This window comes from Saccoglossus kowalevskii, chromosome 1 (assembly GCF_978046115.1).
Source record: "Saccoglossus kowalevskii chromosome 1, keSacKowa6.1, whole genome shotgun sequence".
Taxonomy (NCBI): domain Eukaryota; kingdom Metazoa; phylum Hemichordata; class Enteropneusta; family Harrimaniidae; genus Saccoglossus; species Saccoglossus kowalevskii.
In genome coordinates this window covers 43,039,476-43,054,639 of record NC_140641.1, presented here as the reverse complement: position 1 = coordinate 43,054,639, position 15,164 = coordinate 43,039,476, and the positions used below count along the sequence as shown (strand labels likewise).

At 40.5% G+C, this 15,164-nt stretch overlaps 1 protein-coding gene across 2 annotated transcripts in view; it reads left to right on the top strand.

Moving 5' to 3' along the window:
- The window catches only part of LOC100369727 (growth hormone-regulated TBC protein 1-A-like), a 61,619-nt gene extending 52,568 nt beyond the window's left edge, over positions 1 to 9,051 (top strand). For both annotated transcript variants that reach the window (XM_078012230.2, XM_085502263.1), the window contains exon 7: positions 37 to 9,051. In XM_078012230.2, coding sequence (XP_077868356.1) covers positions 37 to 117 — 81 coding nt within the window. In that variant the 3' untranslated portion in view covers positions 118 to 9,051. The remainder of the gene's footprint in view (positions 1 to 36) is intronic.
- The last annotated feature ends 6,113 nt before the right edge of the window (positions 9,052 to 15,164 follow it).

The following is a 15,164-nucleotide window of genomic DNA, read 5'->3' as shown; positions in this document are numbered from 1 at the left end:
AAATTACTCACAAATTTGTTTTCTTTTTATTCACAGAATGTTTTTTCAGTCCCAGGATCACTGTCCATGTCAATGATTAAAAAGTTAAGAGCAGAGTTCCGTGCAAAATGTGTATGACAAAATGCTTCACGCCAGGTTTATGTTCTGCCAGTTGTTTTAGTTTCGTCTGATGAATAACCAGTGCTTGCTGCATTACTATGTACTGTAAAATATTTGGATTAATTTATAATAATCTCAAATTTAAGTCAATTTTTAGTTTTATTGATTTAATCTGGTACTTTGTTTCTTTATTATTATGGTTTCACATAGAAGAAGAAATTGTATAAGGGTCCTGTGTTCATATGTTTTATCCATACAGTCTCCTGGTGTTCAAACATGTGTTCAAACTGGGTAATCATGCATATGTAAAGTCTAAAGCAATGATACCCATCTGTTGCTTTTTGTGGACGTGCACAATTTGTATACATTTATGTAACATTTTAAAACCATTCCTAAGTGTTTGTGTATGCATGTGTCTCTGTGTGTGTATGCACGTGTGTGTGTGTGTGTGTGTGTGTGTGTGTGTGTGTGTGTGTGTGTGTGTAATGATGTTATGCAGATATACCATTATTGGTCCCCCAATTGGTCATTTAGTCCATCATTGGGATTGTGTCATTTAGTCCATCATTGGGATTGTGTCATTTAGTCCATCATTGGGATTGTGTCATTTAGTCCATCATTGGGATTGTGTCATTTAGTTCATCATTGGGATTGCGTCATTTGGTCCATCATTGGGATTGCATCATTTGGTCCATCATTGGGATTGTGTCATTTAGTTCATCATTGGTATTGCGTCATTTGGTCCATCATTGGGATTGTCTCATTTGGTCCATCATTGGTATTGTGTCATTTGGTCCATCATTGTGATTGTGTCATTTGGTCCATCATTGTGATTGTGTCATTTGGTCCATCATTTGGATTGTGTCATTTGGTCCATCATTGGCATTGTGTTATTTGGACCCTTTTTGGAATTGTGTCATTTGGTCCATCATTGGGATTGTGTCATTTGGTCCATCATTGGCATTGTGTTATTTGGACCCTTATTGGGATTATGTTCATTTGGTCCATCATTGGGATTGTGTTATTTGGACCCTTTTTGGAATCGTGTCATTTGGTCCATCATTGGGATTGCGTCATTTAGTGTGTCATTTGGTCCATCATTGGCATTGTGTTATTTGGACCCTTATTGGGATTATGTTCATTTGGTCCATCATTGGGATTGTGTTATTTGGACCCTTTTTGGAATCGTGTCATTTGGTCCATCATTGGGATTGCGTCATTTAGTGTGTCATTTGGTCCATCATTGGCATTGTGTTATTTGGACCCTTATTGGGATTATGTTCATTTGGTCCATCATTGGGATTGTGTCATTTGGACCCTTTTTGGAATTGCGTCATTTGGTCCATCATTGGGATTGCATCATTTGGTCCATCATTGGGATTGCGTCATTTGATTCATCTTTGGATTGTGTCATTTGGTCCATCATTGGCGTTGTGTCATTTGGTCCATCATTGGATTGTGTCATTTGGTCCATCATTGGCGTTGTGTCATTTGGTCCCCCATTGGGATTGCGTCATTTGGTCTCTCATTGGGATTGCATCATTTGGTCCATCATTGGGATTGCGTCATTTGATCCATCATTGGCATTGCGTCATTTGAACCATCATTGGGATTGTGTCATCTGGTCCATCATTGTGATTGTGTCATTTGGTCCATCATTGTGATTGTGTCATTTGGTCCATCATTGGGATTGTGTCATTTGGTCCATCATTGGCGTTGTGTCATTTGGACCCTTTTTGGAATTGTGTCATTTGGTCCATCATTGGGATTGTGTCATTTGGTCCATCATTGGCATTGTGTTATTTGGACCCTTTTTGGAATTGTGTCATTTGGTCCATCATTGGGATTGTGTCATTTGGTCCATCATTGGCATTGTGTTATTTGGACCCTTATTGGGATTATGTTCATTTGGTCCATCATTGGGATTGTGTTATTTGGACCCTTTTTGGAATCGTGTCATTTGGTCCATCATTGGGATTGCGTCATTTAGTGTGTCATTTGGTCCATCATTGGCATTGTGTTATTTGGACCCTTATTGGGATTATGTTCATTTGGTCCATCATTGGGATTGTGTCATTTGGACCCTTTTTGGAATTGCGTCATTTGGTCCATCATTGGGATTGCATCATTTGGTCCATCATTGGGATTGCGTCATTTGATTCATCTTTGGATTGTGTCATTTGGTCCATCATTGGCGTTGTGTCATTTGGTCCATCATTGGATTGTGTCATTTGGTCCATCATTGGCGTTGTGTCATTTGGTCCCCCATTGGGATTGCGTCATTTGGTCTCTCATTGGGATTGCATCATTTGGTCCATCATTGGGATTGCGTCATTTGATCCATCATTGGCATTGCGTCATTTGAACCATCATTGGGATTGTGTCATCTGGTCCATCATTGTGATTGTGTCATTTGGTCCATCATTGTGATTGTGTCATTTGGTCCATCATTGGGATTGTGTCATTTGGTCCATCATTGGCGTTGTGTCATTTGGTCCATCATTGGCGTTGTGTCATTTGGTCCATCATTGGGATTGTGTCATTTGGACCGTTTTTGGAATTGTGTCATTTGGTCCATCATTGGGATTGCGTCATTTGGTCCATCACTTGAATTGTGTCATTTGGTCCATTATTGGCATTGTGTTATTTGGACCCTTATTGTGATTATGTCATTTGGACCCGTTTTGGAATTGTGTCATTTGGTCCATCATTGGGATTGCGTCATTTGGTCCATCATTGGGATTGCATCATTTGGTCATCATTGGGATTGCGTCATTTGATCCATCATTGGATTGTGTCATTTGGTCCATAATTGGCGTTGTCATTTAGTCCATCATTGGTGTTGTGTCATTTTGTCCATCATTGGGATTGCGTCATTTGGTCCATCATTTGGATTGTTTGATTTGAACCATCATTGGGATTGTGTCATTTGGACCCTTTTTGGAATTGTGTCATTTGGACCCTTTTTGGAATTGTGTCATTTGGTCCATCATTGGGATTGCGTCATTTGGTCCATCATTTGAATTGTGTCATTTGGTCCATCATTTGAATTGTGTCATTTGGTCCATCATTGGTATTGTGTTATTTGGATCCTTATTGGGATTATGTCATTTGGTCCATCATTGGGATTGTCTCATTTGGACCCTTTTTGGAAATGTGTCATTTGGTCCATCATTGGGATTGCGTCATTTGGTCCATCATTGGGATTGCATCATTTGGTCATCATTGGGATTGCGTCATTTGATCCATCATTGGATTGCGTCATTTGATTCATCTTTGGATTGTGTCATTTGGTCCATCATTGGCGTTGTGTCATTTGGTCCATCATTGGATTGTGTCATTTGGTCCATCATTGGCGTTGTGTCATTTGGTCCCCCATTGGGATTGCGTCATTTGGTCTCTCATTGGGATTGCATCATTTGGTCCATCATTGGGATTGCGTCATTTGATCCATCATTGGCATTGCGTCATTTGAACCATCATTGGGATTGTGTCATCTGGTCCATCATTGTGATTGTGTCATTTGGTCCATCATTGTGATTGTGTCATTTGGTCCATCATTGGGATTGTGTCATTTGGTCCATCATTGGCGTTGTGTCATTTGGTCCATCATTGGCGTTGTGTCATTTGGTCCATCATTGGGATTGTGTCATTTGGACCGTTTTTGGAATTGTGTCATTTGGTCCATCATTGGGATTGCGTCATTTGGTCCATCACTTGAATTGTGTCATTTGGTCCATTATTGGCATTGTGTTATTTGGACCCTTATTGTGATTATGTCATTTGGACCCGTTTTGGAATTGTGTCATTTGGTCCATCATTGGGATTGCGTCATTTGGTCCATCATTGGGATTGCATCATTTGGTCATCATTGGGATTGCGTCATTTGATCCATCATTGGATTGTGTCATTTGGTCCATAATTGGCGTTGTCATTTAGTCCATCATTGGTGTTGTGTCATTTTGTCCATCATTGGGATTGCGTCATTTGGTCCATCATTTGGATTGTTTGATTTGAACCATCATTGGGATTGTGTCATTTGGACCCTTTTTGGAATTGTGTCATTTGGACCCTTTTTGGAATTGTGTCATTTGGTCCATCATTGGGATTGCGTCATTTGGTCCATCATTTGAATTGTGTCATTTGGTCCATCATTTGAATTGTGTCATTTGGTCCATCATTGGTATTGTGTTATTTGGATCCTTATTGGGATTATGTCATTTGGTCCATCATTGGGATTGTCTCATTTGGACCCTTTTTGGAAATGTGTCATTTGGTCCATCATTGGGATTGCGTCATTTGGTCCATCATTGGGATTGCATCATTTGGTCATCATTGGGATTGCGTCATTTGATCCATCATTGGATTGTGTCATTTGGTCCATCATTGGGATTGCATCATTTGGTCATCATTGGGATTGAGTCATTTGATCCATCATTGGATTGAGTCATTTGATCCATCATTGGATTGTGTCATTTGGTCCATCATTGGCATTGTCATTTGGTCCATCATTGGCTTTGTGTCATTTGAACCATTATTGGGATTGCATCATTTGGTCCATCATTGGGATTGCGTCATTTAGTGTGTCATTTGGTCCATCATTGGCATTGTGTTATTTGGACCCTTATTGGGATTATGTTCATTTGGTCCATCATTGTGATTGTGTCATTTGGTCCATCATTGGCATTGTGTTATTTGGACCCTTATTGGGATTGTGTCATTTGGTCCATCATTGGGATTGCATCATTTGGTCATCATTGGGATTGCGTCATTTGATCCATCATTGGATTGTGTCATTTGGTCCATCATTGGATTGTGTCATTTGGTCCATCATTGGGATTGCATCATTTGGTCATCATTGGGATTGAGTCATTTGATCCATCATTGGATTGAGTCATTTGATCCATCATTGGATTGTGTCATTTGGTCCATCATTGGCGTTGTCATTTGGTCCATCATTGGCTTTGTGTCATTTGAACCATTATTGGGATTGCATCATTTGGTCCCCCATTGGGATTGCATCATTTGGTCCCCCATTGGGATTGCGTCATTTGGTCTCTCATTGGGATTGCGTCATTTGAACCATCATTGGGATTATGTCATTTGGTCCATCATTGTGATTGTGTCATTTGGTCCATCATTGTGATTGTGTCATTTGGTCCATCATTGGGATTGCGACATTTGGTCCATCATTGGATTGCATCATTTGGTCTCTCATTGGGATTGCGTCATTTGGTCTCTTATTGGGATTGCGTCATTTGAACCATCATTGGGATTATGTCATTTGGTCCATCATTGGGATTGCGTCATTTAGTCCATCATTGGGATTGCGTCATTTGGTCCATCATTGGGATTGCATCATTTGATCCATCATTGGCATTGTGTCATTTGAACCATCATTGAATCATTATGATAGACAGGTGCAATACAGGATATTATGGTCAATGACAACATATGCAAGTTTGTATTTTTATTTCAAACTTCTCATTAGTTGAGGGCGCTTGTTTGTGCAGGGTAGGATAATATGTACATTACTTTGTAGCAGATAAAATCTTTAAGTAGTGAACATTCAGTATAGTTCTTTTTTCAGAATTTATCTGCTAATTATATAATATTTATATTAATTTTGAATTGTATTTTACGACTAGTATCTTCTTGATTCATTCCATATAGAGAGTAAAACCTGTTTAAACTGATTCCACTTTATAGGGTTTTTATAGAGGAAAGGAAGGTAGGTATCTGGTTTAGACTGGTTCTACTCTATCTATGCAAGTCATTAGTTTTATTTACTTAAATAAGAACTTTGTTTACTGTTCCTATTTTGTTTTTTTATTGTCTCCAATGTCCAGTACCACTTACAATGTAATCATGCAAATAAATTATGACTTACTGTTGAAATTACTGAGACTCATTTATGGCGCAGTCACACCATGACGTTCTGGCTAGCGTTCTCTGGCGTTTGAGGAAACGTTGGTAGTCGCCCAAGGTCGCTGGGACAGCGCCAGAAGAGCGCCGTGAGAACGCTAGTGAATGTCGGTAATCATTGCTGATTGTCGGGAATCGGCGGAGAACGCTGATCCAAAAAATAAGTTTTGAACATGCACAAAAGTTCTCATTTGAGACCAGTGTTCTTCAACATTTATTTTTAAACACTGTTAAACATTAAATAACGTTCTTAGATCGTTTTGCTAATGTTTGACGCGTTCGACAATCGTTAGTCAGTCGTTGCTCTAGCGTTACTTACTTGTTACCAATCGCTCGCTTTGCAGTGAACAACTCACTAGCGACCTGTCAACGACTGCTGAACGTACCCCTAGCGCACATAAAGCGTGCGACTAAAATTAAATTAACGACCTAATGTTAAATACACGCTCAACACGCTCACTTAACGTTTAAAAGTCGTTCGTCGCGCGCTAGTGACACATTAGCACACGTCAATGATTTTCAGGGGTATTTCACTTGGTCGCTCATTACACGCTCCTCGTGCATTAGGAACGCTCGGAAATTGGACGATTGGAACGTTCAGAGAACGCTGAGCAAAACGTTATGGTGTGACGGGGCTATTAGCTGTATTACAGTCACAACTGATGTCAGCAAATTTGAATGTCTATGTGACAACACTATATCAGTGAACCTAAAACATTCCTATAACATTCCTTAAAATAATGCAATGTATTTGGACACATTTGTTCAAACTCAAAATAAACTGCATTAAAATTGCATTTCTGTAACTTTGTGTAAACTGTCTTTATCTCTCAGGTTGCCATGGTATTTTAGGCTGACCAAACTGAACAATTTTAAGTCATACTATTTTTTTTCTTTTATGCAAATTACTATATATTGAAAGCAAATAAAACGTTATTTATAATTGTCCACAATTATTACCTTGATTGGAGCAATATATTGAGATCTGATTCTGCAATGAATATTTTGTACATGCAATACATTTGTACATGTATTGTGTTTTGAAGTGTAATATGCATTACATGTATTGTGTTTTGAAGTGTAATATGCAGTACATGTATTGTATTTTGAAGTGTAATATGCAGTACATGTATTGTATTTTGAAGTGTAATATGTAATACATGTATTGTGTTTTGAAGTGTAATATGCAGTACATGTATTGTATTTTGAAGTGTAATATGTAATACATGTATTGTGTTTTGAAGTGTAATATGCAGTACATGTATTGTATTTTGAAGTGTAATATGTAATACATGTATTGTGTTTTGAAGTGTAATATGCAGTACATGTATTATGTTTTCAATTGTAATATGCAATACATGTATTGTGTTTTCAAGTGTAATGTGTAATACATGTATTGCGTTTTCAAGTGTAATATGCAGTACATGTATTATGTTTTGAAGTGTAATGTGTAATACATGTATTGTGTTTTCAAGTGTAATATGCAGTACATGTATTGTGTTTTCAAGTGTAATATGTAATACATGTATTGTGTTTTCAAGTGTAATATGCAATACATGTATTGTGTTTTCAAGTGCAATATGCAGTGCATGTATTGTGTTTTCAAGTGTAATATGTAATACATGTATTGTGTTTTCAAGTGTAATATGTAATACATGTATTGTGTTTTCAAGTGTAATATGTAATACATGTATTGTGTTTTCAAGTGTAATATGCAGTACATGTATTGTGTTTTCAAGTGTAATATGCAGTACATGCAATACATGTATTGTGTTTTGAAGTTTAATATTTTGTAATGTTGTACAAATGGAATAATATTACACTCACTGTCCTAAAACACTGATTGTACAGGGTTCTTCAAATCTTTGCATATTTCGGCTACTTGGGAAGAAATAATTTTCCTGATTTCAGTGTAATTTATTGTGACTTGCCATTTTCTACATTACAGACACTACATCTTTGGCTATTCATTCACATTTGTACATTGGGCCAAGAAACAGTCCATCAAACTTAGGATTTTATTTCTACTCAACTTAAAATTCATGATTGTCACATTGTATATAACATATATAGATGTTTCGAGTATGCAAGTATTGTAACCATTGTAAGATATGTCACTATATTTTATGATTTCATTATGTTATGTAAATTTCTAGGTTATATTGGTTCTTGTTTGTAGTTTTGTATCATGGATCAATATTTGTATTTGTTCCATTAACAAATCACATTCCACTGTCTTTAGACATTCATATTATTTGCATTACAGTAGTGCTAGTATTCTTGTAGACTAGACTTTTATTCCTTCATAATGTGTTAATGTTTCTAATAACTTTGTATATTTGTGTTTGTTTAATTCTTGTAAATATATAATAACTTTAATTGTTATCAAAATGTACAGTGTTATGTTAATAACGCCACTTCATTGTGTGTTTGTTCATGTTACTCTTATATTTTGCTGGAGCACAATTTAGTTATGTGTATTTCATTGTGTTTTTGTATTCCTCTTATATTACCCTTATTACACTTGACTGGCACTGACTTAACACTATCCTCACTTGAAATTATACAATGTTTTTATTGTCATGATTATTATGTTTGTTTGTAATGTTTGTATGTTTGCCATAGATTGAGGTTGTAGTCTTGCGGTTGCAGCATGTCATGCCAATTTGCAGAAAGTACAGTAGTACTTGTACATGCCATTCCAAACTACAGAAAGTCATGTCAACTTGCAATAAGTCCTGTCTACTTACATAACGGTTAGATATAAATTTGTCACACAGTACTCATACAAACTATTAAGCAACATTCTTGATATCCAATATTTATGTATTTCAACCTAATTGTTCAATAATATAATTATTTTTTCTCAGTGAGGATTACCTTCCATATATCATTGGTGTATTTTAAAATGTACATTGTCTATTCTTAACTCTTGTAGATTGAGATGTGATATTCACTTTGTTGCTGTACTTTGGTTGCCATAGTGACCATACCTGTAATGACTAAATTAAATAATACTGAACAAAACTCTTAAATGTTTTATTTTGTATTTTAAACTCCTTTCCTGTCTTTCATTTTAGCTTATCCTTTACTCAATACTGTTGGGCAATGAAATTAATTGATATTGAAGCATATTTTTTCTGCATTAACCATATATTGTATAAGGAGATTAATTAGAATTACTAGCAAAGCTGTCTATTTGTTAGTTAAATGCAGGTAATACAAACATGTAAGCTATTGGCCACTGGGGCAGGGTCATTTATTAATGGTAATCTGCATGTCCAGTTATGGTTTTTGTATGTTTTGTTTCTGCTGGTAAGAGCTTCTCAACGCCATTAAAATCTGCTAGTAGAAGTGATAAGTTTGCATGTAGTCTGTGCCAACACTAATGCCAGTCGCTTTAAGAACCCCTAGGTTGGTCTACTTTATGTCATAGTCTACTCAGCATACGGTATATTAATAAGTCAACATGGGTCTTGAACACTGAAGCTGATTCAATCATCAACAGGGTGATTTACTGGGAATCTGTCATAGTAACTACCCTAGCTGAGTCTGCTTATCCAATCAACAAGAGCCTGACAACGCTATAGTTTGCTGATTCAATCATCAACAGAAATAGGGCCACCAACACTGGTGTTCTGCCATAGCAGCTACCCTAGCTGAGTCTGCTTCCCCAATCAACAAGAGCCTGACAACGCTAGAGTTTGCTGATTCAATCATCAACAGAAATAAGCAAATAACACCGAATAAACGGCAAGGTAAAGACTATGTCTAATTATAGTAAATACGTACTGCGTGCGTGACTCGAACCGGCGCTCGCGTACGGCACCTAATCGCCTAGCTTCACGCCACTACACGTCTTCCCCTCGGCCACCGGGCATCCCCAAAAAAGGATGCTTAATAACCGAGCTTATTACGTGCAGAGAACGTGAAACCCGTCCACGCGATACGCGCCACACAGCATGGCCAGAATGCGGCAAAGGCCTTCAGATCTGGCTGTAGTAGGATGGTGAAAGTAATGGTACAGCATTTTAACAGTGAATAAGTACTGAGAAATAATTTTTTTTAAACTCATAGTTGCTGTCGACATAGGAAGTAAAGTAAGCAAATAACACCGAATAAACGGCAAGGTAAAGACTATGTCTAATTATAGTAAATACGTACTGCGTGCGTGACTCGAACCGGCGCTCGCGTACGGCACCTAATCGCCTAGCTTCACGCCACCATGCTGTGTGGCGCGTATCGCGTGGACGGGTTTCACGTTCTCTGCACGTAATAAGCTCGGTTATTAAGCATCCTTTTTTGGGGATGCCCGGTGGCCGAGGGGAAGACGTGTAGTGGCGTGAAGCTAGGCGATTAGGTGCCGTACGCGAGCGCCGGTTCGAGTCACGCACGCAGTACGTATTTACTATAATTAGACATAGTCTTTACCTTGCCGTTTATTCGGTGTTATTTGCTTACTTTACTTCCTATGTCGACAGCAACTATGAGTTTAAAAAAAATTATTTCTCAGTACTTTATCAACAGAAATAGGGCCGCCAGCACTGGTGTTCTGCCATAGCAGCTACCCTAGCTGAGTCTGCTTATCCAATCAACAAGAGCCTGACAACGCTATAGTTTGCTGATTCAATCATCAGCAGAAATAGGGCCGCCAGCACTGGTGTTCTGCCATAGCAGCTACCCTAGCTGAGTCTGCTTATCCAATCACCAAGAGCCTGACAACGCTATAGTTTGCTGATTCAATCATCAACAGAAATAGGGCCGCCAGCACTGGTGTTCTGCCATAGCAGCTACCCTAGCTGAGTCTGCTTACCCAATCAACAAGAACCTGACAACGCTATAGTTTGCTAATTCAATCATTAACAGAAATAGCGCCACCAACACTGGTGTTCTGCCATAGCAGCTACCCTAGCTGAGTCTGCTTACCCAATCGACAAGAGCCTGACAACGCTATAGTTTGATGATTCAATCATCAACAGAAATAGGGCCGCCAACACTTGTGTTCTGCCATAGCAGCTACCCTAGCTGAGTCTGCTTACCCAATCAACAAGAGCCTGACAACGCTATAGTTTGCTAATTCAATCATTAACAGAAATAGCGCCACCAACACTGGTGTTCTGCCATAGCAGCTACCCTAGCTGAGTCTGCTTACCCAATCAACAAGAGCCTGACAACGCTATAGTTTGCAGATTCAATCATCAACAGAAATAGGGCCGCCAGCACTGGTGTTCTGCCATAGCAGCTACCCTAGCTGAGTGTGCTTACCCAATCAACAAGAGCCTGACAACGCTATAGTTTGCTGATTCAATCATTAACAGAAATTGCGCCACCAACACTGGTGTTCTGCCATAGCAGCTACCCTAGCTGAGTCTGTTTACCCAATCAACAAGAGCCTGACAACGCTATAGTTTGCTAATTCAATCATTAACAGAAATAGCGCCACCAACACTAGTGTTCTGCCATAGCAGCTACCGTAGCTGAGTCTGCTTACCCAATCAACAAGAGCCTGACAACGCTATAGTTTGCTGATTCAATCATCAACAGAAATAGGGCCGCCAGCACTGGTGTTCTGTCATAGCAGCTACCCTAGCTGAGTCTGCTTATCCAATCAACAAGAGCCTGACAACGCTATAGTTTGCTGATTCAATCATCAACAGAAATATGGCCGCCAGCACTGGTGTTCTGCCATAGCAGCTACCCTAGCTGAGTCTGCTTACCCAATCAACAAGAGCCTGACAACGCTATAGTTTGCTGATTCAATCATCAACAGAAATAGGGCCGCCAACACTGGTGTTCTGCCATAGCAGCTACCCCAGCTGAGTCTGCTTACCCAATCAACAAGAGCCTGACAACGCTATAGTTTGCTAATTCAATCATTAACAGAAATAGCGCCACCAACACTGGTGTTCTGCCATAGCAGCTACCCTAGCTGAGTCTGCTTACCCAATCAACAAGAGCCTGACAACGCTATAGTTTGCTGATTCAATCATCAACAGAAATAGGGCCGCCAGCACTGGTATTCTGCCATAGCAGCTACCCTAGCTGAGTCTGCTTATCCAATCAACAAGAGCCTGACAACGCTATAGTTTGCTGATTCAATCAACAGAAATAGGGCCGCCAGCACTGGTGTTCTGCCATAGCAGCTACCCTAGCTGAGTCTGCTTATCCAATCAACAAGAGCCTGACAACGCTATAGTTTGCTGATTCAATCATCAACAGAAATAGGGCCGCCAGCACTGGTGTTCTGCCATAGCAGCTACCCTTGCTGAGTCTGCTTACCCAATCAACAAGAGCCTGACAACGCTATAGTTTGCTAATTCAATCATTAACAGAAATAGCGCCACCAACACTGGTGTTCTGCCATATCAGCTACCCTAGCTGAGTCTGCTTACCCAATCAACAAGAGCCTGACAACGCTATAGTTTGCTAATTCAATCATTAACAGAAATAGCGCCACCAACACTGGTGTTCTGCCATAGCAGCTACCCTAGCTGAGTCTGCTTATCCAATCAACAAGAGCCTGACAACGCTATAGTTTGCTAATTCAATCATTAACAGAAATAGCGCCACCAACACTGGTGTTCTGCCATAGCAGCTACCCTAGCTGAGTCTGCTTATCCAATCAACAAGAGCCTGACAACGCTATAGTTTGCTGATTCAATCATCAACAGAAATAGGGCCGCCAGCACTGGTGTTCTGCCATAGCAGCTACCCTAGCTGAGTCTGCTTACCCAATCAACAAGAGCCTGACAACGCTATAGTTTGCTAATTCAATCATTAACAGAAATAGCGCCACCAACACTGGTGTTCTGCCACAGCAGCTACCCTAGCTGAGTCTGCTTACCCAATCGACAAGAGCCTGACAACGCTATAGTTTGACGATTCAATCATCAACAGAAATAGGGCCGCCAACACTGGTGTTCTGCCATAGCAGCTACCCCAGCTGAGTCTGCTTACCCAATCAACAAGAGCCTGACAACGCTATAGTTTGCTAATTCAATCATTAACAGAAATAGCGCCACCAACACTGGTGTTCTGCCATAGCAGCTACCCTAGCTGAGTCTGCTTATCCAATCAACAAGAGCCTGACAACGCTATAGTTTGCTAATTCAATCATTAACAGAAATAGCGCCACCAACACTGGTGTTCTGCCATAGCAGCTACCCTAGCTGAGTCTGCTTATCCAATCAACAAGAGCCTGACAACGCTATAGTTTGCTGATTCAATCATCAACAGAAATAGGGCTGCCAGCACTGGTGTTCTGCCATAGCAGCTACCCTAGCTGAGTCTGCTTACCCAATCAACAAGAGCCTGACAACGCTATAGTTTGCTGATTCAATCATCAACAGAAATAGGGCCGCCAGCACTGGTGTTCTGCCATAGCAGCTCCCCTAGCTGAGTCTGCTTACCCAATCAACAAGAGCCTGACAACGCTATAGTTTGCTGATTCAATCATCAACAGAAATAGGGCCGCCAACACTGGTGTTCTGCCATAGCAGCTCCCCTAGCTGAGTCTGCTTACCCAATCAACAAGAGCCTGACAACGCTATAGTTTGCTGATTCAATCATCAACAGAAATAGGGCCGCCAACACTGGTGTTCTGCCATAGCAGCTACCCTAGCTGAGTTTGCTTACCCAATCAACAAGAGCCTGACAACGCTATAGTTTGATGATTCAATCATCAACAGAAATAGGGCCGCCAACACTGGTGTTCTGCCATAGCAGCTACCCTAGCTGAGTCTGCTTACCCAAACAACAAGAGCCTGACAACGCTATAGTTTGCTGATTCAATCATCAACAGAAATAGGGCCGCCAGCACTGGTGTTCTGCCATAGCAGCTACCCTAGCTGAGTCTGCTTACCCAATCAACAAGAGTCTGACAATGCTATAGTTTGCTGATTCAATCATCAACATAAATAGGGCCGCCAGCACTGGTGTTCTGCCATAGCAGCTACCCTAGCTGAGTCTGCTTATTCAATCACAAGAGCCTGACAACGCTATAGTTTGCTAATTCAATCATCAACAGAAATAGGGCCGCCAGCACTGGTGTTCTGCCATAGCAGCTACCCTAGCTGAGTCTGCTTACCCAATCAACAAGAGCCTGACAACGCTATAGTTTGCTAATTCAATCATCAACAGAAATAGGGCCGCCAGCACTGGTGTTCTGCCATAGCAGCTACCCTAGCTGAGTCTGCTTACCCAATCAGCAAGAGCCTGACAACGCTATAGTTTGCTGATTCAATCATCAACAGAAATAGGGCCGCCAGCACTGGTGTTCTGCCATAGCAGCTACCCTAGCTGAGTCTGCTTATCCAATCAACAAGAGCCTGACAACGCTATAGTTTGCTGATTCTATCATCAACAGAAATAGGGCTGCCAGCACTGGTGTTCTGCCATAGCAGCTTCCCTAGCTGAGTCTGCTTACCCAAACAACAAGAGCCTGACAACGCTATAGTTTGCTGATTCAATCATCAACAGAAATAGGGCCGCCAACACTGGTGTTCTGCCATAGCAGCTACCCTAGCTGAGTCTGCTTACCCAATCAACAAGAGCCTGACAACGCTATAGTTTGCTGATTCAATCATCAACAGAAATAGGGCCGCCAGCACTGGTGTTCTGCCATAGCAGCTCCCCTAGCTGAGTCTGCTTATCCAATCAACAAGAGCCTGACAACGCTATAGTTTGCTGATTCAATCATCAACAGAAATAGGGCCGCCAGCACTGGTGTTCTGCCATAGCAGCTACCCTAGCTGAGTCTGCTTACCCAATCAACAAGAGCCTGACAACGCTATAGTTTGCTAATTCAATCATTAACAGAAATAGCGCCACCAACACTGGTGTTCTGCCACAGCAGCTACCCTAGCTGAGTCTGCTTACCCAATCGACAAGAGCCTGACAACGCTATAGTTTGACGATTCAGTCATCAACAGAAATAGGGCCACCAACACTGGTGTTCTGCCATAGCAGCTACCCCAGCTGAGTCTGCTTACCCAATCAACAAGAGCCTGACAACGCTATAGTTTGCTAATTCAATCATTAATAGAAATAGCGCCACCAACACTGGTGTTCTGCTATAGCAGCTACCCTAGCTGAGTCTGCTTATCCAATCAACAAGAGCCTGACAACGCTATAGTTTGCTA